At 34.4% G+C, this 25,809-nt stretch overlaps 2 protein-coding genes across 6 annotated transcripts; one reads left to right on the top strand and one right to left on the bottom strand.

The window, feature by feature from the left end:
• The first annotated feature begins 949 nt into the window (after positions 1–949).
• LOC8283167 lies at positions 950–10,442 on the top strand. 5 transcript variants are annotated; one of them, XM_048371143.1, is made up of 12 exons: positions 991–1,593; positions 2,246–5,486; positions 5,562–5,621; positions 5,694–6,086; positions 6,202–6,252; positions 6,474–6,536; positions 6,654–7,940; positions 8,410–8,631; positions 8,832–9,260; positions 9,363–9,512; positions 9,726–9,845; positions 9,940–10,442. In XM_048371143.1, the coding sequence occupies exons 1-12, from the start codon at positions 1,480–1,482 to the stop codon at positions 10,230–10,232; spliced, it is 6,423 nt and encodes a 2,140-aa protein (XP_048227100.1). In that variant the 5' UTR covers positions 991–1,479; the 3' UTR covers positions 10,233–10,442. The 5 variants fall into 5 exon arrangements, 4 of the variants coding, with proteins under 4 accessions (XP_048227098.1, XP_048227100.1, XP_048227099.1 ...); XM_048371141.1 differs by having other exon boundaries at positions 950–1,593; positions 5,562–6,086; positions 8,419–8,631; XR_007214853.1 differs by having other exon boundaries at positions 990–1,593; positions 5,562–6,086; positions 9,363–9,641; positions 9,940–9,962.
• A 708-nt stretch (positions 10,443–11,150) lies between these two features.
• Positions 11,151–17,894, bottom strand: LOC8283166 (cellulose synthase A catalytic subunit 5 [UDP-forming]). The gene is made up of 14 exons (XM_002524253.4): positions 17,284–17,894; positions 16,437–16,632; positions 16,120–16,340; positions 15,892–15,988; positions 15,606–15,780; positions 14,961–15,227; positions 14,539–14,884; positions 14,120–14,257; positions 13,880–14,005; positions 13,581–13,793; positions 13,182–13,479; positions 12,737–12,933; positions 12,276–12,626; positions 11,151–12,080 (listed from the first exon to the last, which is right to left on the bottom strand). Exons 1-14 carry the CDS (start codon positions 17,362–17,364, stop codon positions 11,499–11,501), a joined length of 3,288 nt encoding a protein of 1,095 aa, XP_002524299.2. The 5' UTR covers positions 17,365–17,894; the 3' UTR covers positions 11,151–11,498.
• Between the last annotated feature and the right edge of the window lie 7,915 nt (positions 17,895–25,809).

Genomic DNA, 25,809 nt, shown 5'->3' with positions numbered 1-25,809 from the left:
AAATATCACTATAGATAAATTTTACTTAATTTTTTTATAAACATTGATATACTTCTTTTAATCTTTATCATTATATAAAAATTATTTATATATAGACAAAGATTTTACTATATATATATATATATATATATATATATATTCGTTATAATTTAGAATCCGTCGATTTATTTTTCTAGTTTTTTCAATTAGAAATTTAAAAAATTAATGAAATTTTTTTAATAAACGGGAAATTCGGAAATTCCCAATGAACCTAAAAATTTTTGTTTCATACCGAAAATTAGATATTTTTTCTTCCATGATCCCTTCCCGAACCAAACATGAATCTTTCGATTCATTTGGCTCTCACGCTCAATTACTTAAAAATGAAAGATCTTTCCGCTAGACGAAAGATAATTTTAAATCAAATAGAAAAAATCTCAAAAATTTATATATATATATATATAAAGAGTCCAAAATTTATAAATTCTATTTATATTTTAAAACAAAATTATACTATGCAATCTAACGTACCTCATCTATGTGTAAGCAAGATTTTTCTGGTTGGACTAATTTAGTTATTTTTTAAAATTTGATACCTTATTTAAATAATGTATATTAAATACGACAATCGATTCGATGTCAAAGTGTTATATATATTTTAAATTATTAAATTTTTTAAATTTAGTTATAACTATTGAATGAAAAGAATAATAAATTATTTTTTTATAATTACAGGCAATATAAATATAAAATTTAATAAAATTTATATTTTATTTTATAGAGTATATATAAACTTTAAAAAATTAACAATTTTATTTTTATTAAAAATAAAATTTCTATAATATCGTTGTCATCTAATGTCAAATAACGACCCATTGAATACACGGTGACTTCCAATTTTTTCAGTCTTTAATTCTGTTGGGCCAATCCACCGCTTTAAGTCTTTAAATGAAAACCCATTGACATTGTTCAATAAAAATAAATAAATTCAAGCGTATATACAGAGAAAATAGAAAAGAACCGAAAGGACCAAAAAGCTGTGGATGGAGTATCAAACAAGTTTGGACATCCACGTGGAAACCATCCAAAGCAGCCTTATCCACTCCAAAAGTAAAACAGTAACCGCAGATCCATTTCAGCATCAGTCAAAATTCAAACATAAATACCATTTTACCCTTAAGATTGGTGAGTTGGCAAGCGAGTACAGCGAGTAACTTCATAAAATGTACAGCAGCAAGTGCTGAACGAAAACACAGCCTAAAAACAAAAAAAAAAAGAACAAAAAAATTCAAAGAGCGGGAAAAACCACACAGCTTTTGAATTCAAACGAACGCTCACTTCAAAAACACCTTTCATTAATTCTAGTCTTTGCCTCCGCATATTTCTATGTTGTTTCATTGAATCATTTCAGTGAATTACGAATTAAAGTAACTATATAATAATAGTAATAATAATAATAATAATAAAAATAATAATGATGTATTGAGAATTTGAAGAGAGATGGATTTTGAGAGCATGAAGAGGAAAGAATTACAATCGCTGTGCAAAAAGCATTGCATTCCTGCTAATTTAACCAATCTCGAAATGGCGAATCGGTTGACTGAAATTTTCAAGGTTTGATCCTTTTCTGTTTTTCTACTATTCATGCGAAATTTTAATTTTAGTTTAATGGGTTCTTGTGATTAGTCGTCTTTATTTCTTAGTTGCTGTTATCTGTTTGGTTGCTGAAGATGTTGAGATTCGTATTACACGTGAAATTTCTGTTTGTTTGCCGAGAAAATGTAGGAAAAAATAAACGGGCATAGTATGTTACTATTTATTAATTTTGTTTTTTTGGTTAATTTGTTAAAAGAACAGTCATGTTATTTAACTCGAAAACAATTTGTTTTAAATGTTGATTTTTTGGGTGAAATTTCTTTGCGGTGTTTGGATTGAATTTTATAAAATTTATAAAATTTATAGAATTAATTCATAAATATAAAATTTATATATTTTAAATGAATAAAAATTAATTTAAAAGTCTATTTAATTAAATTTATGTAGAATTTATTATAGATAAACTAAATTCTAACAAAATAATTTAAATTTTTAAATAAATTTAAAATATCACTTTCAATTTTTATTATTTTTATTATTTTACTTTATTTTTTACGTTTAATGAAATAAAATTTTCAATACCATTCATTTTTTGTAAAAATGCACTGCAAAGGTTCTCTTTTTTTTGCTTTGAATGCGATTTTGATTTATTTATTTAAATTATACACAGGCAAAGGAAAATCTAAACTCTAAGGAAGGTAACGAGAACAATTTTGAGGAGGAAGATAATGCAACGAAGATGAAATTGAAAAAAGTCAGGTTTAGTCCTGATGTTGAAACGCGTGAATATGAGGTCTCAGCATATGCTAAGCCAGTGAGGAGGACGAGCAGGAGGACTACTGTACCAAAGGAATCTGAAGAAAGCAATCTTGTTGGAAAGAAGAGAGAGAAGGGAAATGATGGAAAGGTGGAAAGTGTTAGTGTTAGTAGAGCTACTCGGTCACGGGCCGTGGTTGACAAGGAGGAGACTAGTTCATCAGTGGTTGAGAAAAAAATTGAAACCGTTAGGGGTAAAAGAGGGTTGAGAAGCAAAAAGATTGATAAAGATTCTGTAGAGGAAGAAAAAGCTACAGGAAATGAGGCGAACTCTATACATTATGAGGTTATGGAAGTTGAAAGAGTTTGTAGGGTTACGAGGTCTTCAGCTTCTGCAGTTGAGGGTAAAGTTCTTGGAGCTATGAAAGAAAGTAAAGGGGTTGTTCGGATTAAGGATTCTTTGAAAGGTTTAGGTATGAATGTTTCTACGGGGAAAACAGTTGCACGGTTTGATGGTAAGGTGGGAAGTAATGGGCAGGAAGTGGTGTTAAAGGACACCAGAAAGCGGTCAAGGAATGTTGATTTGGAAGTAATGACCCAAGTTAATGATTTTTTCGCTACTAAAGAAGTTGTTGAGAAGGCATCTTCACCATCTGCTGTCTGTCCACGAAGGTCTAGGCGCAAAACTACCGTGTTTAACTCTGCTGTTGTTATTAGTGATGAATCAGGAGCAGGTGAACCTGTGGGAAAGAGGACACGATCGAATGGAACTGTTTCAGGCAAAGGTGTCTGTGTGACTGATGAACCACGGAGGTCCACAAGAAATTCTTCTAGACAAGCAACTTCTAGCAAAACTGCTCAAAATGTTGGAAAGGTTGGGCAAGCCCGGAAGTCCAGGCGCAAAACTATATTAAGTTCTACTGTTGCCAATGATGAAACAGGAGCAGGTGAAGTTGGTGGAAAGGCCAAGGAATTAAATGAAAATGCTTCAGGAAAAGGTGCTTATGTGACTGATGAACCACGGAGGTCTAAAAGAAATGCTTATGGAAAAAGTTCGGGAGCAATTTCTAGTGACATGAATGACAGTGTTGAAATTGTTGGGAAGGTTAGGCGAGAGAGCAAAAAATGTGAAACAGTTCAGGAAACGGAAACTGCTGTGATTGTCGAGGAGTCGTTGATTGGAAAAACCCCAAGGCGTTCTAAACGACATGCCTTTAAAAGTGAATTGCCCGGAGCTTCTGTACCCCATGGATGTATTGAGAAGAAGCAAGAAAACCTACCAACTGTGCCGATTGTGATGAAAGAAACTATGCCGGAAATTATATCAGGAAAAGGTGCGATTAATGAACCACGGAGGTCCAAAAGAAATGCATCTAGACTACATCTGACAGCAACTTCAAACGAAACGAATGTAATTGCTGAAAATGTTGGAAATGTTGGGTTACAGGACCGAAAAAGTGGAACTACTCAGGAGACAGAAACTGCTGTGGTTGCTGATGACTTTTCGGGAGTTTTTTTTGCACCTGTTGAGAAGCAGCATCAAAGCATATCAAAAATTCCACGCAGGTCTACAAGAAGTGTCTCTCGACAGCATTTGGCAGCAACTTCTGATGAAATGGATGAATTTGCTGATGGAAAGGATGGGCAACAGCATGGAAAAAGTGGAACAGTTCAGGAGCCAGAAACAGTTGTGGTTGATGAATTGGTTGGAAATACTCCAAGACAATCTACACAGCATGCCTTTAAAAGTAACTTGGTTAGATCTTCAGCACTCACAAAATCTGTTGATAAGAAGCAACAAAGCATATCAGGAGTGCCATTTATGATGAAAGAAACAACTCCAACAAATTTTTCAGGAGAAGGGGTCTACATGACTGATGAATCACGGAGGTTTACAAGAAGTGCTTCTAAACAGCATTTGGCAGCAACTTCTAGTGAAATGAAAGAAGTTACTGAAAGTGTTAAAAAGGTTGGGCAAGGGAACAAAAAATGCGATGCAGTTGAGGAGACAGAAACTGTCGGGGTTGTTAATAAGCTGGTCGGAAATAGTCGAAGGCAATCTGCACGACATGCCTTTAAAAATGACTTGGTTAGATTTTCTGCACTCAGAAAATCTGCTGAGAAGAAGCAACAAAGTTTATCAAGAGTGCCAGTTACGATGAAAAAAACTACCCCAACAAACATTTCAGGAGGGGTCTACATGACTGACGAATCACTAAGGTCGACAAGAAATCCTTCTAAAAAGCATTTGGCGGCAACTTCTTGTGCAATGGATGAAGTTGCTGAAACTATTGGAAAGGTTGGGCAAAGGAACGAAAAATGTGATACAGTTGAGGAGATGGAAACAGCTGTGGTGGTTAATGAGTTGGTTGGAAATGCTCCAAGGCTATCTACACGAAATGCCCTCAAAGATAACTTGATTAGATCTTCTGTCCATGGAAAATCTGTTGAGAAGCAACAAAGCATATCAAGAGTGCCAATTATCATGAAGAAAACTTCTCCAGCAAACATTTCACCGGAAGGGATCTACATGACTGATGACTCACGGAGGTATACAAGAAGTGTTTCTAAACAGCGTTTGGCAGCAACTTTCAGTGCAGTGAATGAAGTTGCTGAAAGTGTTGGGCAAGGGAATGAAAAATGTGATACAGTTGAGAAGACAGAAACTGCTGTGGTTGGTAATGAGGTCGGAAAAACTCCAAGGCAATCTACTCGACATGCCTTTAAAAGTGATTTAATTGGATCTTCTGTACCTGTTGGCAAGAAGCAAGAAAGCATATTAAGGTTGCCAATTATAGTGAGAAAAACTACGCCAATAAACATTTCACCACCTATTGAAGACACTGGACTGATTACGGCAGAAGCTACAGGTGAAAGAAAGCGTTTATTTTTTAACAGCAATAATGCAAAAGCAGGTGATTCCACAGAAGAAGTGGCATCAAAGGTTGCAGGGGATTCCGTGGTTGTTAATGGGAGGAACATTGTTCTGATGAATGACACAGGAAATGGGATCTCAGATGGTAGTATCGAGGACAGTGCGGATCTTGATAATCATGATTCAGCTAAGGTCAAATTAGCTGAATTTCAAGCAAAAGCTTGTGATATAATTTCTCCCTCTGATGGGTTCTCATCTGTAAACCACTCAGCTTTAGCAGGTAAATAAGTATCTAATAAAGGATTTTTTATTTTTAATTCTTTCAGTGTTTTGCTAAGTTCTTGATCATATGTAGGTGAGAGCCTTAATCTCTTAGGATTTGAGAAAGTTCCAGCAAAAGAAGAAATGATATCAGGTAAAGATGCATGCTGTGGAAGTGATGATACCAGTAATTATTCTGCTGAAGTTGATAGGATATCTATTGAAGGTGGAGTCTGTGGTCTAGAAAGGAGTGAGCAGGAGAATACAAAAGAAGAAACTGAGGACATATTGGGACCTGGAAATGTAAGATCGACAACATTTAGTGCAAAGAGTATAATCAAAAGCTGCAGTGAAGATGTATGTCAGGAAACTGATGATGTCAATAATTGCTCAACTGAAGTTGAAAGAGTACCTGCTGAAGATGATGAAGCCACTGGTCCTGAATGGGCTGGACGGAATGATACACTAGATACAAATGATCATGGAGCAGTAACTCATGATAGACAAGCATCGCCAGCTCTTATCGCAAAGACTATTGTGGAGGAAATCGAAGACATGCACCATGAATGTGATGATGTCAATCACCAAAACTATTCTGCTACAACTGTTGCTCTAACATGTATGGACGTATGACTAACTCCTGCAATTACTTGCACCTCTTGTAATATGTTTCCTTGTTTTTTTTTTTTTTTTAAGCATCTTTTGCTAAATTATAGATGTTATATTTTATGCAGCCCCTGATTCCGGTTGCTTCATTCCAAAAGTTAATGATGACAATCGACAAGGTATTTTCCCTTGTTACTCCTTTTTCAAATTGGTAACTCTTTGTCTGGTTTGTAAAAGCAGTTCAATTGGACAAGAAAATTTGCACCAACTCTGAAATGGAGATTGAATGATCTATTAAGGCATGAGATTTTGATATTTTTCCTTTTCGAGACTATGCTTCATTTTCCTTCTAATATTACCATGTCATACTTTTTACAGATTTTATTTTTCCTTTTTGCAGCATCCGGTTCCAAATTATCCTTTTTCGGTAACTTCATTATGGAGAGCAGTGAAAAACATCAAGGTGAGTTTCCTAGTAGTTCTGACGTGTGATAATTTATTATGTTAATCTTTCCACTTGTATGTTTGCAGAAGGGAGTCAACATTTTTAAGCATGTCCTGTGAACTTAATTTCGTGCAGTTTGCAATTTTGTTAATGTTGCAGATGAGAAAACAATAGTGACTGATTCAGATGATGAAGATCTAAAGGACGCTTTGGAAGGAATACCAGCAGATGCTTTGCCTCATGAGCTAGAAGATGAAAAAATATCGAATAATGCAACAGCAAAGAAATCTAAAGCCGAGATTTTGTGTCAGCAAGACGTTGGAGATTGCATAGTTGGTGAAAGAGGAATTAGTTTCAACAACAATGGTGGTGAGCTGTTTTTATTAGAAGCATCTGCGCCAAGGAATCTAGACTTTCCTTCTGAAAAGTTCCACAATCACAAAGAGATAGTTGTAGATAGGAACTGCAGTGTCGATGTTGTCATGCACGTGCCGGTTACTGAGTACTGTAATCCAGTTCGGGATAACGTTGAACAACAACAAATGGAAGGCAAGAATTTAGATAATTGTGTGGTACCTGAGCTTGGTGTTTATGGTGGTTCCCTAAAGATTGCTGCAGAGGTTAATTCTGCAAGTGACTCGAGTTTCAGTTGGACAATTTGCCAAGAATCTAGTGATTCACATATAGCAATTAAGGAAGTGATCAGCAGTGAGTTGAATACAGAACAGTGTGATCAGGTTTTAAGGGATGGAACTGCAGAGTGTGCTTCGGTAATGAAACTTTCTGACCGTGATGGTGAAGAAGTAGCTACCAGTTTGACTCAGAGTCGGAGCATCCAACAAAGTGAATATTTTGAGGGCAAGAATGTTGAATTGAATTCACTGTCTCCCAGAAACATTAAAATTACTGACGGAATGAAGGAGAAAAGAGACAAACTTGAAGTCAGTGATTCCAAGGTTTATTCTTTTCTGAAATTTATGAACGATCCCTTGGATGCTGAGGAAGCTCCAGAAGTGCATGATGGCAATCTTTTTGATGGTATCTTCCGAAAGGATGAAGCAGCTGAGAATGAAACATGCATGATGCCAATGGATCAGCAGGCACAAGAAGGAGGGACTTCAGAATCCAATAGCACAGGAAAGCCTGTTAAAGTGATTTCAAATTGGACAGATGGCTTATTAAAAGTTAATGCTGCTGCTCGGATTGCTCTATCTGGGACTGCATCTATTGATTTTGGAGGCCTTTATAAGGATCCTGATGGAGTCGAGAAGCATGCAGTGGAGGTGCACGCAAATGATTCGGTACATGTCAAAGCTGTAGATGCAAAGGGAAAAGATGGAAAATTAGAAGGTAATTTGGAAGGCAAGGATACTGGTCATGATGCTGAGAAGGAATTAGACGAAAATCTTTTATCATTCCATGGTTAGTATTTTTGCTTGAAGCCTGAAAGATTTGATTTTCTATGGACCTTGTCTTACGGATTTCTTTTTTCAGTCAAAACGCAATGTTGAGAAGTATTAGTTGAGCTTAATCCTTTCTAATTAACCGAAGCATTTTGTTTAGAAAAATTTTCTAGGAACTCAGTTGACAAATTTGAATCTTTAGGAATGAAACATAAGGGAAGGTGATAATTAAAGAAAGCAGATATATGGTTATTAATAGGTTAAAATACAATATGTAAGAATTTCCTTTCACTCTTCAGACTAGACCTAGTCAATTTAACATTTAAGTTCAGATGTTCCTTTTTTTTGCTCCTCCTAATTAAAATGTCCTGGAATTTAAGGAAAATGAGACCCTATATGTAGATCCTGCGTTGATATCATTTTTACTCCACTTCATGGAAAATTTTCCAACTGACAAATGTATTTGCTTTGTTTGCACCAATGGGAAGGTGTACCAGAAGAGGCGGCAGATGGGGGGACTCTTCTATCAGTTTTCTTAGATGACACATCACATGAAATGACAGGGACTGAACTTCAGAGGACTACATTAAGTTGCAGCCAGTGGGAAGACAACATGCCAACAGAAATTTTATCATTTGCAGATGCCTATCTCGAACAACCTGAAATCGATTCAGGTAGTTCTTCCTTACAACAGAACGCAAAATCAAATGGTAAGTGATACCATCGTACATGAATCTAAAACATAAAGTAATTTGCTGCAACTTGTCTGCAAAACCTTTTTTCATGATGTGATAGACAATTTGTTATGAATTTAGCCTCATGCTATGAGATACTTAACTGACATTACAGCATGCTCATAATATTCTTTTCGTTTGTCAACTTGGAGATAATATTTTTCCCGTGAATGCAGAAGAGTTTGAGGAACAACTGAAGGAGAATAATGTAGTTATAATAGGGGAAAATGATGGCGCCCAGAGAGTTGGTGAAAACCTAACTGATCCTACAGATAGCTCAAGCCTAGGAGAAAATGTAAGAGACCATCATGAGGTTACTAAAGAGCAACTTGATGTGCAAAAAGATCCAGTCAATAAAGTAGCTTCTGTCGACAATAATGATGGTTTAACGCTAAAAGAACTCCCATGTGATGATATAAGCAAGATATCTCCCGCAGAGGCTGGGGAACTACAGTGTTTGCACAAGCCTGATGACGAGGTTCTCACTGCTGTCAGCTCTAAGCAAGCAGCTGAGTTTGAAAAACTTGATGATATTTCTCTATTCCAACATGAAGTAGTTGCTGATGACGGATCTACTTCTGCTGTTTGTACTTCTCCAGATCATGGTAGGTGCTTAATGCCTAATCTGAAATGTTCTAGAGATCCTTTAATGTTTTAACAGCTTGGTTTTTGCAGTCCATAATAATCTGCTATTCCTGAAATGATAGGAGGCGAAGACGTGGAGCTGCATTTGCTTTTTGCAGAGGGAGAAGAATACAATGTTGAAGAACCTGGCTCACAGGCTCTCGATAGAAAACTGCATAAAAATGAAATATTTACTGAACAAGATGCCAAACAAGTTGCTGAAGACCAACAAGGTGAATGTGAACATCCAATAGACGAACATCTAGTAGACGGCGTAGCACAGCAAAAACAACCCACTTACCTTGCCATTTCAGATGAGTCCAATTTTTGATAAACCTGAAGAGTCAGACATGCAGGATAATGTGCCTAACAATCTTGATGACATCCAAAGTTCTGTTGCTCTAAGTTTCAAGAGAATGAAATTAATCATTTTCCTGTTTTATCAGAAAAGGACATGTTGATGGAAGATGTGGGAGAAGCACTGGAGCTGATGGAAGGTATGCTGAAAAAAGGAGAAAGTACTGGACAACAATCTCTTGCATTCACCAATTCTATGGTGGGTCAAGGTATAAAGTCTAACCGTAAGACTGTATTTGCAATTGTATATAGGCACAATTAGCATGGAACTAATTTCTAAACTTCATGTCGATTTTCCTGCAGATAGTACTGCTGGAACTGATCAGAGCTGTCATCCGATGATGTTTTCACCTGACAACCCAAGTTCGCATCCTGAAACTAAGGAACTAGAGTTGTATGGTGAACAACTGACTTGTTCAGTGATGAAAAGAAAGACTAGTAGAAGTGTTTTGATTCAAATGACACTTGAAAAAGTTCTAGACTGCAATGCTATGAAAGAGAATGCACCAAGCATGAAGACGGACCAACCTGGTAATGTGACAGCACTGAAATCATTAGCAAAGAGGCGTCCTCTGGAGGATCTGAGAAATTATTAGATTCTCTGCTCCTGCTCATGTTGTTTTTCGGTTTGCTTTTTTTTTTTTTTCTCTTTTAATGGTTTTTGGACTAAGCATATCTCATGCATTTATTTGGAAAGAGACTTGAACTAACATGTCGTCAAATGAGCAATTTTTGGTTGCTCAAAGATTTTAATTTGAATTGACACTACATGCAGTGCCACTTTGGAACTGCTTATTTATCATGTACATATTACTTGTCTATTGTAATTGTTTAGGTTCATCTTTCACATCTAAAATTCATATGTTATCAGAAACCAGAAATTTATTGCCGTTGTTGATTGTCCAGAATAAAAAATAAAAGATTTGGCAACCGGTGAAGATATTTTTATTTTATTTTATTATAGTATTTATTGTGAACTGAAGTGCTCGACAGCTTGAGAGTTGCTTCTTAGCTGGACAAAAAACCTGTTATATGACTCTTCTTTCGATTTATTGTTTCTGCAATAATATCTCTGTGCTAAAGCAATTTAATAAAATATGAAGCAGGAGACAATCCATACATGTGGGTTATGACAGTGGCAGAAGAAGATATCATGTCGGACAACAATTATGGTACTGAGACAGGACCGGCCTGCTGCACCACCATTCATGCCCAACTTTTTTTAATTTTTTTTTTAGAAAATAAAGAAAATAAAGAAATTGAAAACCCTAATCTACAATCTCTCTTATGCTCGAGTTGAAATATGATTTTATACCTCCAATCACTTGTTTGGGCATAAACGGCAAGGCTCAGTTGATCCAGAAGATAGATATCAAGTTCTATGCGAGGCAGGCTTTGCAATCTTCAGTACAAACCAACACTGCAGCTACACCGCAGAGCACAATAGACATGGACTATACCAGAGTGTCATACACAAGTCCAGTTTTTGTAGGAAAAGCTGATGGACTGGAAAGTACAAACAGTAAGATGGAATTTTGTATTAGTCCCTTTGAAAAGGGAATATAAATAAAGTAGACCCTTGTCCTCTCAGATTACAGCCATCTAATAATCAGCCAAGAAATCCACATGTACCAAAAAGAATCAGAAGAAACTAGGCCAAACAGATGACAATATGTCAAAGCCCTTTTATATCTACACACACGTACCCACCACAATTTTCCTTCAGAACTTATTGAGAAGAATCATACTATGTCATAGGGGGGGTTTCTTTCATCTTTGATGAGAATTGTAGCTTTTGCTTTTGCAGAATCCTAAAATGACATTTCTACATGTAACCCAATATCTAACCTTCTAGGTGTTCCTTAGTCGCAATCCAACCCACAAACTTCTAAAGCAAGGCCACCTCTCGACACAAAGGGGTTGAGTCGAACCCACAAAAGCGAACAAATTGAAGCTAGAAGTATTGACCAGACAAGAATGATTGTGGGAAGCCTGTCTTGCTTCCCCAAAAATCCCTTTAAGAATGGATATAAATGGAGAATGACCCAACCTGCAAAGAATAGCCTGCCGAAGAATGGACCCCATGAATCGTAGCCATTATTGATGGCATTTGCAACTCCAACTACGATTCCGATAATGTTTATGAAAAGCAAGGTCAAAGGAGGGATCAGTAAAGATGTCCACTTGAAGAGGTAGAGCTCTGAAAATTCTCCATCATCTCCTGCTTTTGAAGTAACCGTGAAACTGGTGCTAACACCTGCTAATACCTTGAGCAGACCCTGGAAAAGAGCAAACAGGTGGGATGACGTGCCACCAATCACCCAAAACTGCTCATTTCTCCACCAGTCATGTATCCCGACCCCTCCCCATTGCATTTCTAAGATGCTTGTAGCTGCTATGGTTATGAAGAGGGCCATGAAAATGATACTTGCATAATTAGTAAGCTGCAATCACGATAAGATACGATGTGTTAGAATAGCTTGCTGATAGAAAAAGATTAACATCATACTTCTACAATTATTCACTAGGATCACTAAAATATGGTCCTACAACTGAATCTTGCTGATATATTCAAATTAAATTATCTTAGGATAGTGATATCTCTATTTATTTCTTCATATGATAAGCAAAAAAAATACCTCAGGGACAATAAATTTCCCAGTAAGGAGACAAACAGCTGGCAAGGTACAGTATGCGACCAAGGGAATTGAGGTCAGTGGATAAACAACTGAGTTTATATATGAGAAGCGCTCCAATGGTTTCAATCCACACCCATACCCATACCATATTGGACAGTGCTTACTCAACAAAATCTCAACAGATCCTAGTGCCCATCGGAGAACCTGGTGTAGACGATCTGAAAGATTTATTGGAGCTGAGCCCTTAAACGCAGGTCTCCTTGGTATGCAGTACACTGATCGCCAGCCATGGCAATGCATCTTGAAGCCTGTCAATATATCCTCAGTGACAGAACCATAAATCCACCCAACCTATAACAGTTGAAATTTAGATAAGCAGAGCATTGAAGTCAGTTCTCAAAAGGAAGCCTGGGGAAACTAAATTCCAAATTAGGAATGTGGAATTCTGGTGTCTAGCATACCTCTTTCCCCCATTCGGATTTATCTTCATAGCCACAGCTGATGACATGAATTGCTTCTTTCAAAAGTGATGCAGAAGTTGCTCCTTTTGGAATTCCACCTTCTTCCATGAGTGTTGAAGCTATGAAAACTGCTGACTGCCCAAATTTTTTCTCAAATTTTATTTGGGGCATTAATTCTGATTTTTCATTATCTACTCCTGTATGGAGAGTGCAGTAATTCCATAAACGATTCAGGTTTCATACAATCTCCAATGAGAAAATTAACAAGCAAAGCAAGTAAACCCACATAGGTCTCAAGTAGGGACTAACTGTTCTGATCCTGTGTGGAAAATTTAAGACCCAATTTAAGAGGTGCACACAAGCATGAGAGATTATATATTAATCTGACATGTGTTTGGAGGTAACAAATATGCAACTGCATCAGCCAGCAGAAAGTTATCCTTACCTTCAATACCCTCCTCAATATTTTCTAATGCATATATCTGCTTGGAAGCCTCCCTGTTCTTCTTTGCATGCACCTGCTTGGAGGCCTCCCTGTTCTTTTTCTCAGCTGATTTTCCTTTCTTATTTTTCTTTCTAGATCTGCAACAAAAGCAGCACCATTTTGGCCAGCAGTTACATGTCTTGCCTGGTGGCTTCTTCTTGATGGGGGCATCATACCCATACAGCGCCTGCCTTCTGAAGACACACCCTGTACCAACATATATAGGTCCTTGGATCCCATCCAGTCCTTTCATGTTGATCTGCAATTAATAGGAAAAAGGATTCATTTTGTCCTTCAATACAGATGAAGAAGAGTTTATTTGTATGTATAACATAAACAATACCAAGACTTTACACGTACATCAAAGAATACAACATTGCGATTGGAGTATCTATCATGACGATCAATCCCATCAAATCTTTGAGGAAATTGTACATAACAGATTTTCTTGCCAGATGTTGGATCCATCATGAAGCACATAGCATCACGAAGTGCTTTACTGTTATTTATATAATGATCACAATCGACATTCAGCAGGTATGGAGCATTTGATATGATTGCAGATACCCTCACCTTTATCAATCAGCCAAAAGAAAACAGTTAGAATTGAAACAACACCCATAAACTCCCAGAGAAATTTTAGAAACAGAGATCTTTACCAAAGCATTCATTGCGCCGGCCTTTTTGTGGTGATCAAATCCTGGTCTCTTCTCACGAGACACGTAAACCAGACAAGGTAGTTGATTTCCTTCAACATCATGAACACCGTGTTGTCCCAGGAAAACCTGAAGGGTGATAAAGCTTTAGAATCACTGAAGTTTTCACCTTCTTAGTAGACGGGTGAGATGAGTGCATGACATGTGATGATCCTCATAACATGTCCAAATAACTTTTTATACCTGAATCATTCCAGGATGATCTCTGACATTATTCCCAGGCCATGGAGTTCCATCCTGCATTGTCCATCCCTCCTCGGGAACCTTCTGTGCAGTGGAAACCAGTCCATTTATTCGAACTCTGAACTCTTCATATTCTCTCTGTATTAGCATGCAACAGCAGAAGAAATTACAAACAGTTGTTTGAAACCTAGCCAAAACTTTACTTATCATGAAAGTTTATGAAATTCTATCATGCATAGACAGTTTAAAAAGAAAAAGGACGAGTTTAACACCCTCTCCCTCTCCCTCTCCCTCTCCCTCTCCAATAATACCAAATCTAAGGCTTCTCTACCTGTCATATTCTATTGCATCATCAGAGCCACCTTTTCCATCATGTGCATATAACAACATAAAGAAGGCTAGGGGAAAAAGCGACAAACCTTCATAGCACGGCGTTCCCTGATAAATGATGGATCTACTTTATCTTTCAAATAGTCAACCTTCTCACCAAAGTACCACTCTGGAGCACGGGGTTCAATTTTATATTTCTTGCAGAAAGGGACCCACTTTCTTGCAAATTCAGATGTCTCAGAGAGTGCTTCAAAAGTGAGCATAGCAGCACCATCATCTGAGACATAGCATGCAACTTTGTCGACTGGATAATCTACAGCAAGGATAGATAGAACTGTGTTTGCTGTGATAAGTGGAGGTTCTTTCATTGGATCAACAGTACTAACGAATATGTCTATAGCAGCTAACTCAGATGGCTTCCCATCTTTCTCATACCTATAAACAAGATTATACATCAATGTAAAATTGCCAAAACTAATAATAACTATCAAAGAGAGATAAAAGAGAGTACCTCAATGATAATCGATCAAGATATGTTTCTCGCTCAATCGGATACCACTTTGGTAACTGATCGAATATCCATGATACAGCAAACCATATTTCACAAACTGTTGATGTTAGCCACAATCCATAGGCATCGTTGACTGGGTGGAGAAGTCTATAGTGGAAGAAGAGGCCAAGGATTACAAGCCGGAGTATGATTATCAACCTGTATGGGCTTATCTTGCTTGAAGAAATTGGTAACTTCCTTGACAGAGGCTGCCTCCCTTCATCCATCCTGCCAAAGCATAAAGATAATAAACTTCTCTAAACCGGGTGTGCAAAAATTTTACGAAGAAAAATATGAGCAGACCTTTACTGTATATACTTGTTTAACTGCTTAAACAAAATTAGAGATGATGCTTATGATAGATAAAGTATTTTGACATGCACAAGACTTCAGCTACATATGCCTAATTGTACTCTTTTACTGACTGAAATCTCTTCCTTAACAAATGCCAGCAGCCAAGTCCCAGTGTATAGCAAAGAGCAGTTTCTATCTACTGCTTGCTTGTTTAAAATAAAAGATAAAAGAAATGGAACAGAAGAAAGTTGATCAACAAGGAAAGAGGAGCAAAATAAATTTTTGTTAGGAAGACAAAGAAAATGAACCTACATGGGCAAATCAGGATCATCTATTTCATTTCCATCATTGTTTCCACCTTGATGCTTAACCACCTGAAGTTTTTCATGCTGCTTTTTCTTCCACTCCTCCATTCTCTCTTTCCATGCGACTGTTCCATATCCATACACTGCCAAGTCTTTCTTAGGATCCATAGGTCGGGGTGGCACTGCAGTGTCAACAAAATAACCACACACTAACCAAAGCAAAAGCAAGTCTAAACAGCCACTATAATCGAATAAATTTGAACCATTACATGTGTTAAGTTTAACAAACTTACAAGACATGGAAGAATCAGGAAATGGCATTGGGTGTATCCGTTTTGCGCGAAATGGGGGTACAATAAGAGCATGCTTATCAGAGGAAATCCCAACATCCTACACCAAAAGGGACCAATTTAAACATTGTATGAATGGCTAATTATAAATGTTGGTTATGAATATTCAGTTATGGATTATAGATATGTTTAGAAAATGAAGAAAACTGTTTCTACTTAAACTCAATTCACCTCTTCATGATAAGTCAGAAGAGGGATCTCAGAAACTATGGGAACAGAATCTAACTCAGGAGGTGCAGCAAACCCTGAAACATTGACTTGTGAAGCCGTGCTAATGTTAAGGTGAGCAGAGAATATAGCCTCAGCAATGTTTTGAGATGCAGAAATATCAAATTCATTTTCCAAATCATCTGTATCCTCCTCTTCTTCATCCCCTTCAACTCTAGGACTCCCTGCAATAGCTCAGGTATTTTGTTGCAATATTAAAATATTGCTAAGGAGGATAACAAGAACAAAATGACCAATTTTAAAAAACAGGGAAGGCTAACCTTTGATGCGCTTGTATATGGTTTTGCATTGAGGGCAGGCTCGGTTTCCCTCTCTTCTTTCATATTCATAGCAAGGTCTACATACAGGGAATGCACATTCATTACAAGCAACAAATGGCTCCCCATCTACTGTAATCTCTATCTCATCCCCACAGATCTGGCAAATTTGCCCGCTTAGTTCTTTAAAAGAAGTAACCTGGAATTGGTAGAAGCAAATGGATGTAAATTAAATCGGATTACATATGATCAAAGTCAAAAGTTATGGGTGTAAAAAATGAGGCGGTTAAGGGATTTAATTGTTCATGCCACTGAAGAATTGATAATCAGACTATTCATGCAGAATCAAAGTTGCAATTTTTTATTAAGTAGTATTGACCAGCTCTGGAATCTAGAAACTAAAAGGCAAAAGAATTAACTAATTGATGAACACTGATGACAAAAATGTACAGACACTTGGATAACTAAAAAAGAATGCACATTTTGTATAAGAATGATGGTCTATCAGTTAAAAAGAAAACTAGTAACGATGGAAAATGAGCAGTGAGCTACAAAAGAAAAAAAACCATCCAAAGAGGCAATGAAATAATAGTTAAAACGCAAAATAAAACCACCCCCCATCTCCACCAAAACCAAAAAGAAAACAGAATCAACTATTGCAGCTCCCGGACCAAGTAGTACCACTGTGTAAATAACTTGAAAAATGAGCAAATGGGTATCTTCAGATAGCAGAAATGGGGTAAAGAAAACAATTCTAAAAGACAAAACACACCATTTTGAGGTTAAAACTCATTAAAACACACAAAAGAATAAGAGAAAAAAAAAATAAGAACTTCCATGAAGCACTTACTCTTGCAATCTCATCAGCATTGATAAGCACAAACTCATTTCTATTGTGCGAACCAGCAATCAGTCTCCCTTTAGTTTCCATGAAAAGCTATAGCTCAACCCAATACTTCCCTTAAAGCTCAACTCACAGTATCAATTACAAGCCTCTTCTCTCCTCTCAACGCTCTCATTACTCAAAAACCCACAAAGCACAAAGCTTTACTCTCTCTCTCTCTCTCTCTCTCTCTCTCTCTATGTATAAATCATTAGCTGCTTTAAGTATAGCCCACCCTCTCCAGCTCCCATACCAAGAAACACCAACCAACCTCACATCATATTAGAGTGAGAGAGAGTGTATGTCTGTGAAATATAGTAGAAACAGAAAAAATAATTTCAAAAATGCTAATTAGCAATTAAAAAATAAGAGCAATTAGAAAAAACGTATTATATATTTTTTATCTAACAAAAGGAAAATGCTTTGTTTGCGTTTGTTGGTGTTTCTTGATTCCTTTCTTCAAAGACCCACACCCCCCCTTTTCTCTGAGGTGGGTTCTCTATGCCAAAATGGAAAATTATATACAGGCACAAATTATTAAAGAAAAAAAAACATATCTTTTTGGAGAGAGAAATTTTTTATTTTATTCTTTTAAGGAAAAAGAGAGAATCTAAAAAAAATTCAACTCGAGAAAGAAGAGACAAGGACAAGGGAAGTGATCAAAAGGATTAGTATTTACCTCATTAATAATCTACATATGTGTATGTATGTACGTACGTATATATATTTATTTATAGCGGAACTAAATAGAGGTTCTCTGGCGGGGACCCATAAAAGATTTCATGGCGGAGGGAGTGATACTGATGGTGGTGGTTGGTGGGGCCAGAGGGTGGTGATGCCCCACCGGAGCTAAGGGTGGTGATGTGGTGATTTATTTGAAAGGGTATTTTTGTGATTTGGGCAGGCGGGTCTATAATTTTGTGTCTAGTCAAATGAGAGAGAGAGACTAGAGGCCTTGTCTTGTTATAGAGAAAAACGTAGTAAAGTACCAAAAAGGCAAAAACAGTGAAAGAGGTTTATTCATGGGCGGGAGAATTCAGGCACGAAAGTATCACGTGCCGCTTGTATGCTTAGTCATTACTGAGTTTTTGTAATGAAATAAGCCTCTCATCCCTTTATATTTCTTTCGCTAAATAATTTTTATCAATTATATAGTAATATACTTAAATTTTAAATTTAATGTAACCCATACGTGAATTTTATTTTTTAAAATATTTAAACATCTACATGAATTTTATTTTTTAAAATATTTAAATATTTTTAATTTTCATTTTAATTTAATATACACTTGAATTTTAATTTTTAGTAATATTTAAATATTTTTATGCAATACATATAGACGAATTGAATGAAGACATATATTAAAAAGTGTTAAAATATTATAAAAAATAAATTTAGATGTGCGTTAGATTAAATAAAAAGTTATAGTATTAAACTAAATAATCGACAAAACAAACAACAGTTTTGCTTAGGAATTACTTGGGAACAAATGTGGTTAACGTCATACATCGTATAATTTGGCCTTAATGTCCCAACTTAGCCTTAGGGGACACTCTTCCTTCTTTCTTTCCTTTATTTTATTTTATTTTAATTCTGCTCTACGGTATATGCGTTTTCATATTTGCTTTGCAATCCTCTGTGTTTTTGTTTTGACATAATGTGTGCGTTTTTGTGATTGCTTGCACACGTAAGATAATAGTATTGAATGCAAAGCCAAATGTAAGGAAACAGTTATTTTTAGAGAAAATACCAATATGGAATCAAATAAAATGTCATCGTATTTTTAATAAATTATATTATTAAATAAGTTTTTTTAATGACGTATTAAATTACGGCAATATAATATATATATATGGTATAATATTATATCCATTTCTATAACATCCCAATAATAAATTAATTCAAGCTATTCTATTTATTTTATTGTATGTAAGTAATTGAAAATTCAAATTTAAAATTTAATTCAAATAAAAAAAATATATTTATTTATTTGACTAATATGTGAGTGATTTTACCGGTCCGATTCTATTTCTATACCTTAGAAGGGAAGAAAATAATGTTGATATATATGTATTTTTATATGTATTTATTGTTCTTATATAAAAAAATAGTCAAATTCACCAATAGAATTCTTCTTCAACAACAACAATAATAATAATAATAATAATAATAATAGTAAAAATATAATTTAACAAGTACAAAGTAAAACTACAAATTTGTGTGAATATTTTTAGGTTATGAAAACAGTGAAAAGCAGTGTCGGTAGCCATATAAAATTGCAGTCTTACCAGCTCGAGAAGGCCAGAAACTGCCACAGGCATAATCCCAACTCTCTTTGTCAATGATTATGCTAATGAAAACGATTGACCAACTGAAGATTTTATTATTTTTTTCTTTTTTAGAACATCGACCTAATGGATAATATTTATAGACCCATAAACAAGTGGATGTGATTTTATTATAATTAAAAATAAATAAATAAACAGGACCCTTTTGTTATAAATAAATATTATTAAAAAAAAAAAAAAAACATGTTGCATTGACCTGCATACCAAACAAAAGTATTTAGTAGCATGCTAGTGGGAGAATCCAAAGAGAATTTTAAGAATTCATCTGTGTGAATAATGTTTTCACATGCTTACAATTTTATTTTTATTTTATCAAAGCCATAATATATATACACACACATCGAAACATACAAAAATGAATATTACATAATAATCAAATGAGTTTTGCAAAAATGATGATTAATGACTTATTAACTGGATAATATATAAGACTATAATGAAGGATTTAATTGACTACTTAACCATGATAATTAAAGGCTTATTAACCAAGTTTAAAGCTAAGATATATATATATATATTATAAATATAAAATAAGGTCCCCAATGTAGTTTAGATTTCCCTGTCTTGGCTTCACTTACAGTTGTTTTATTAAGACTTTTAGACACCCATTAATGGTGACATGCATATAGGTACTGAAAATAACCCTACACATGTATTTCAAGTGACGAGATAGCCCAATAATTGTTGTAAGTGCGTCCAGTGTTAATATATATGTAATGCACCGACAAAATTCCTGAAAGTTTTTGGTGATTAATTATGCATATGAAGACTCAATTATTTTGAGTTTTGAAAACGACAATGGCAACTTTGATTTGATGTTATAGGGTTTCCAATAAATAATAACTTTATACTAAAGACATAGACTTTATGAAAAAGAAGGGGAAAAAGGAATGAAAGAGGGACATACCTAACTTAGATTAACTATATTAATTCAATCCTTGTATAAAATAATTTAAAAAATTTTACACTATCTATTAATATTGTTCTTTAGCGGATAGATTATGCAAGTGTAACTCGTTCAACCGTCAGATCAGCAAGTCAAAACATACTAATAATAATATATTAATGTAAACAACAACTTAAATGGTTAACATAAGTGTCTTTACCATCCCAACCAATCAAAATTCACAACACAAGTTAATTTTTCTTTTTCATGAGTGAAATCTTTAAGGCAATGCAACACTTGCTATAAAAGAAAAGGTGATAAAGAAAAAGGCAAATTAGTAAGCAAAGAAAGAATCAACAATTGTGTGAACAATGTGGAATGGTGAATACATAATGGGGGACCATTAGTTTAGGTTTTGTCGACTGGGGTTTTGATTTCTTTTGTGCAACTCAACCCTTTTACTTTGTACCAATTGTCCCATATTCCTAATCTTTATGTTTATTCTTCTTGTTTTTGGGTACTACTTTCTGAGGGTGGGGTGACCCATTTCTTTTCTGTCCATAGGGTAGTTTCTACTTCAAGGGAAACAGTCCCCTACATTGGAGCATGGCAAAAGGCTTAAATGGGTTCCCCAGGTTAGCTTTTGATGGAGGCAATGAGTAATGGCTTCTCCGTGTATGCACTTCCATTTCTTGTATTATTCCTATTCTATAAGGCATAGCCACAAGGTTCTTCTTTCAAGTCATTCCATTTTAGATAATGTATTCCGTTTTAATGAACAAAAGCATCACAGAAACTCCCATTTGGTAAAAGAATGGTGATTGTAAGTTTTTTTTTAAAAAAATGTTATATATAGTAAACATTATTTCGTTTTTATTAATCATAAATGGGGGAATACATGTTAACAAAACAGCGAAATATTTAGATTCAATAGGATTCTCAATATACTCATAAGCAATTTCTTAAGCAACTCATTAATATATGAAAAATCCGAAATAACTGGAAAGGTGCAGTGAAATTAAGAAAGATAGCCATTTTAAATTATTCCTTAGATTAAAAAGATACTTATTTAATTTCAGGTATATGTTTTTACCTATAAACTAGAATGATAGATGATTTAATAGTTTTAAACGATGAAGTATATAACAATCATCCAATATTAAAATATGAAAAAAACTATTTCATTTATTTTAAAATATACCCTCATTTTTAAATTTTAATATTTTGATCCATTACTTTTGAGTTTTTTTTACCAAATCTATCCAAACTTATTTAGACATGCGTCTTTAATGATATAACATACATATGTGTTTTATTTTTTGCCAATATGGAATCCAACCCTAACCAAAACTATCTTATCTACCCTAATCTTTAGCCATGTTTTCAAATATACCCTCGTCAAGTTAAAACAAATCGTTTTACTAATAATATATATATATATATATATATATATATAAAGGTAGAAACTACATCCTCTTTTTCATCAAAATCTTCAAAATCAAGCGTTGTATCTTTTCTTGTTCTTATACTTTAGCAAATAGGGACGATAATTTTTTTTAGAAAAGACTACTCCATCACTTTCTTCTTCTTCTTTTTTTTTATTGTTTTAATAATAGTCGTCGTCCTCTTCTTTTCCCTTTTTTTCTATAAACACAAATCTCTCTTCACTTTTTTTCTCTAAAATCTCTTTATATATATAAAAAAAAAAGGTGTGGTTTCTACCTTTCATCTTTTATGAGGGTATATTCGTGAAAATGACTAAATATCATAATAAATGGAATAGCACGAGTGATTATATATTCATAAAAAAAGTACGTTTATATATCAAATCATCAAAAGCACACGTCTAAATAAGCTTGGATAAATTCAATAAAAATTACTAAGATAATTGATTAAAATAATAAAGTTTAAAGGTGAGAGTATATTTGCGAAATTAGTCAAAAGTCATGATAGATAAGATAGTTTTGTCTAAAATATAAAATATAAAACACTCGTATAAATTTGTTATTTTTATATTTCTTATGATATATATATATATATATATATATATATATATATATATTAAATGTGAGAGTATATTTGCGAAATTAGTCAAAAATCATGATAGATAAGATAGTTTTGTCTAAAATATAAAATATAAAACACTCGTATAAATTTGTTATTTTTATATTTCTTATGGTATATATATAAGGATTTTTTCATTAATTATCTATATTTTTTAAATAATTTTATTTTATTAATAGGGTAAGACATTGACGCATAATGCTGAAAATAATTTATGGTTTCCTAATAAAATAGAAATAAGAAGTTAGAAGCTAATGTTCATCCATTTTTTCCCTTCAATTTTCTTTCTTAAAGAAAAACTCTAGGAATTGCTAGAAGTTGCATATCTTATATCCAAATTAAAATTTGTGTACTTTTAATTTGTGACCCAGCCACCTCATATGTAACACAATTGCTATAAGGGTTTAATTATCTGCTCTCTTCAGTCTTGTTCTCTGACTTGGAGTTGGAGTTCAAGAGCTTCTTGCAGCCCTGGATTTTGAGAATATTGTGGGCCTGTTCTTAGTTGAAGATGTTCCTATGTCAATTTCTATTTTAATTTCTTAACAACTTTGTACTGATTCTAGTTCTTAATACATTCCTAAAAAAAAGGGTTTGATTAATTTCCTCTTGCACTATATATGCTTAATTCCTTACACTCACAGCATAATAATAACTATACAGAAATCTTTAGTTTATGAGTTAACCCTGACCATCATTGGCCAATTAGACCTGATTAAGTCTCCCCTATTTGATGACACCTAGCAATGCACTCAATGGGAATTCATATTCCTTTGGGATTCAAGAATAATCATTACATGTGAAGCACCTTAATTGCTAGATTATGATTTATAATTAAGTTTTGAGTAATATGTATTTTAATTTTTTTATATTGCCATAAAAAGATTGAGATCATAGATTAATTTTTGCATATATGGTAATAGTTAGTTCATGACTGATATTAAAATTAAGCCTTAATATATCCATTAGCGAAAGAAGCAATCATTAGATACAACTGTAGGAAACTTATGGGAGGACAAGATAACCAAGCACAGAAGAGACTCTCCCTTAAAACCCTATTTTCCAACCACCTAGCGGGCAATTCCTGGCCTTAAGACACAAAAACAAAATTGACCATATTAAAATGATGAATTCTGTCCTTTGCTTGGCTTACAGCATTAAGAACCTCCCAAGGAATCTCATAATTACTAATAAAAGCATTAACATTTTTGTTTGCACAAAAGAACACAAGATCTAATCCCCAAATCCTGAGCCAAATGGAGACAAAAGAGGATAGCTCTGGCTTTCATAGCAGCTTGAGAGAAACTGGGCACCACCAGAACAGCAACTCCATCAACCAAATCTCCATTAGCTTTCTTGCATAAAATGGCTATAGCAGCTAAATCTTTTGACTCATCGAATTTAATTAGATCAATAAAAGCATTAATCTATTATCTTTTATAAATTAGAAAATTTTATTATTATATAACCGAATCATAAAAAAATTTATGTAATAGTGCACATAAAATATCAAAAGGAGTTATTCATGTTTAAGTAAGTTTGAACAATATTATTGTGACCGTTACAGATGTATAGGGTCGAGTGATTTTTTGGTCCTCCGCCGGCACTTGTGGATTAAGGGGCACAAGAAGAGGAATACCATTTGCAGCTCATATCGCAACAGGAAATGCTATTCGAATAATAGTGGATCAAGGTATGCAACGGGCAGAAGTTGTAATAAAAGATTTTAGTCTCGGGCGAGATGCAGCATTAAGAGCTAATTGCTTATTAAGCTTCGTTCGGAATGTAACCCCTATGCCACATAATGGCTGCAGACCTCTAAAAAAACGCATGTAAATATAAATATTAAAGAGATTTCTTATATATAAATCAACTATAAATGATAAAAGAGAATTATCAAATATTATTAATACAATATCAATTTCTATTATCTCTCAAATTCTTTCAATTTTATTTAATTTTTTTCTGTTTTTATGGTTTTTTTTCTCCTTTCAAACACAAGAGATCTTTTTATATTTATTTATAATAAATTAATAAATTTTTAGAACTTAATTTTCTAAATATTAATATTTAATAATTTTTTAATTTACTAAATATGTTATTATGAAAGTGCCCATTTTAAATTGTAGTCGTGAGGTGTGATAAGGAGAGGGGAAAGCTCAACTGCCAGGTCATGAGTAATAACTCATATTTTCTTTTTAATAATTATTATCCGAATGACTGATCATTTTACATGATTAAGTAAAAAAAGTAACACTTATACATTATCTTTATTACTACTTTTTCATCATTGTACTCTACTCCTCAGCTATGCCACGTCCAAGTACACGTCATCTGCGGGACCCAAAATCAGCACTAGTAGTATCCACGTGGTATAACAGCAAGCTGGCTATGGCCTTGATTTCTTCGATTGAAAGCGACCCACGTCAACATAACGCCAAGGCCAAGGCTACTACGGTGTATATCATTCATACAGTTGTCCTATAGGCTATAGCCAATCTAATGGTATGTGGATACGCCACGCATCAACTGAAAACCCGGTAGCATAATTAATGATGACGGAGGATCTGGCCGTCTGTCATTTTCGCTTCCTGCCGCAAGATTACCGGTTTAGTGGATGACGCCGTTAAAAGCCCCGCTTTTATTTATTTTAATTTTCTATTAATAAAAGAAACGTTTTTTCTTTTTTCTTTTTCTTTCTTTTTTCATTGTTTGGGAAATCGGGAACGTTACATAGTACAATGTGGTCGGTCAAGGTTGTAATTCAAAAATTCTGATCCCGTCTACAAATGGCGGGAGACTATGGCGCTAAAATTTCTATAATTCATAATTGTGATACAAATTAAATAATATCATGAGTAATGCAATTTATTTAATGGATTGTGAGTTATAAAAATGATTGATTTTGATTAACTGAAAATTAAATTAAACTATTATTCTAGTTAATTATATCATATATAAAAAAAATTAATAAATATTATGATAGGATAATCGGTTAGGTTAAATTGCCGACTTTTTATTCAAATCTATTAAGTAATACAAAATCTCAATAAACTAACTTGGTCTCACATTTTATGATGCGCTTCTCACACCAATAAATAAAATTTGCAAATAAATTAAAAAGATTATAATAATAACATAAAACCCTCTAGTGACGTTACCTAACTATAAGATAGCCGGTTGTTCCTAGCCATT

This window comes from Ricinus communis, chromosome 2 (assembly GCF_019578655.1).
Source record: "Ricinus communis isolate WT05 ecotype wild-type chromosome 2, ASM1957865v1, whole genome shotgun sequence".
Taxonomy (NCBI): Eukaryota; Viridiplantae; Streptophyta; class Magnoliopsida; order Malpighiales; family Euphorbiaceae; genus Ricinus; species Ricinus communis.
Note: the sequence above shows the minus strand (reverse complement) of the source record. Positions and strands in the feature narration are given on the sequence as shown.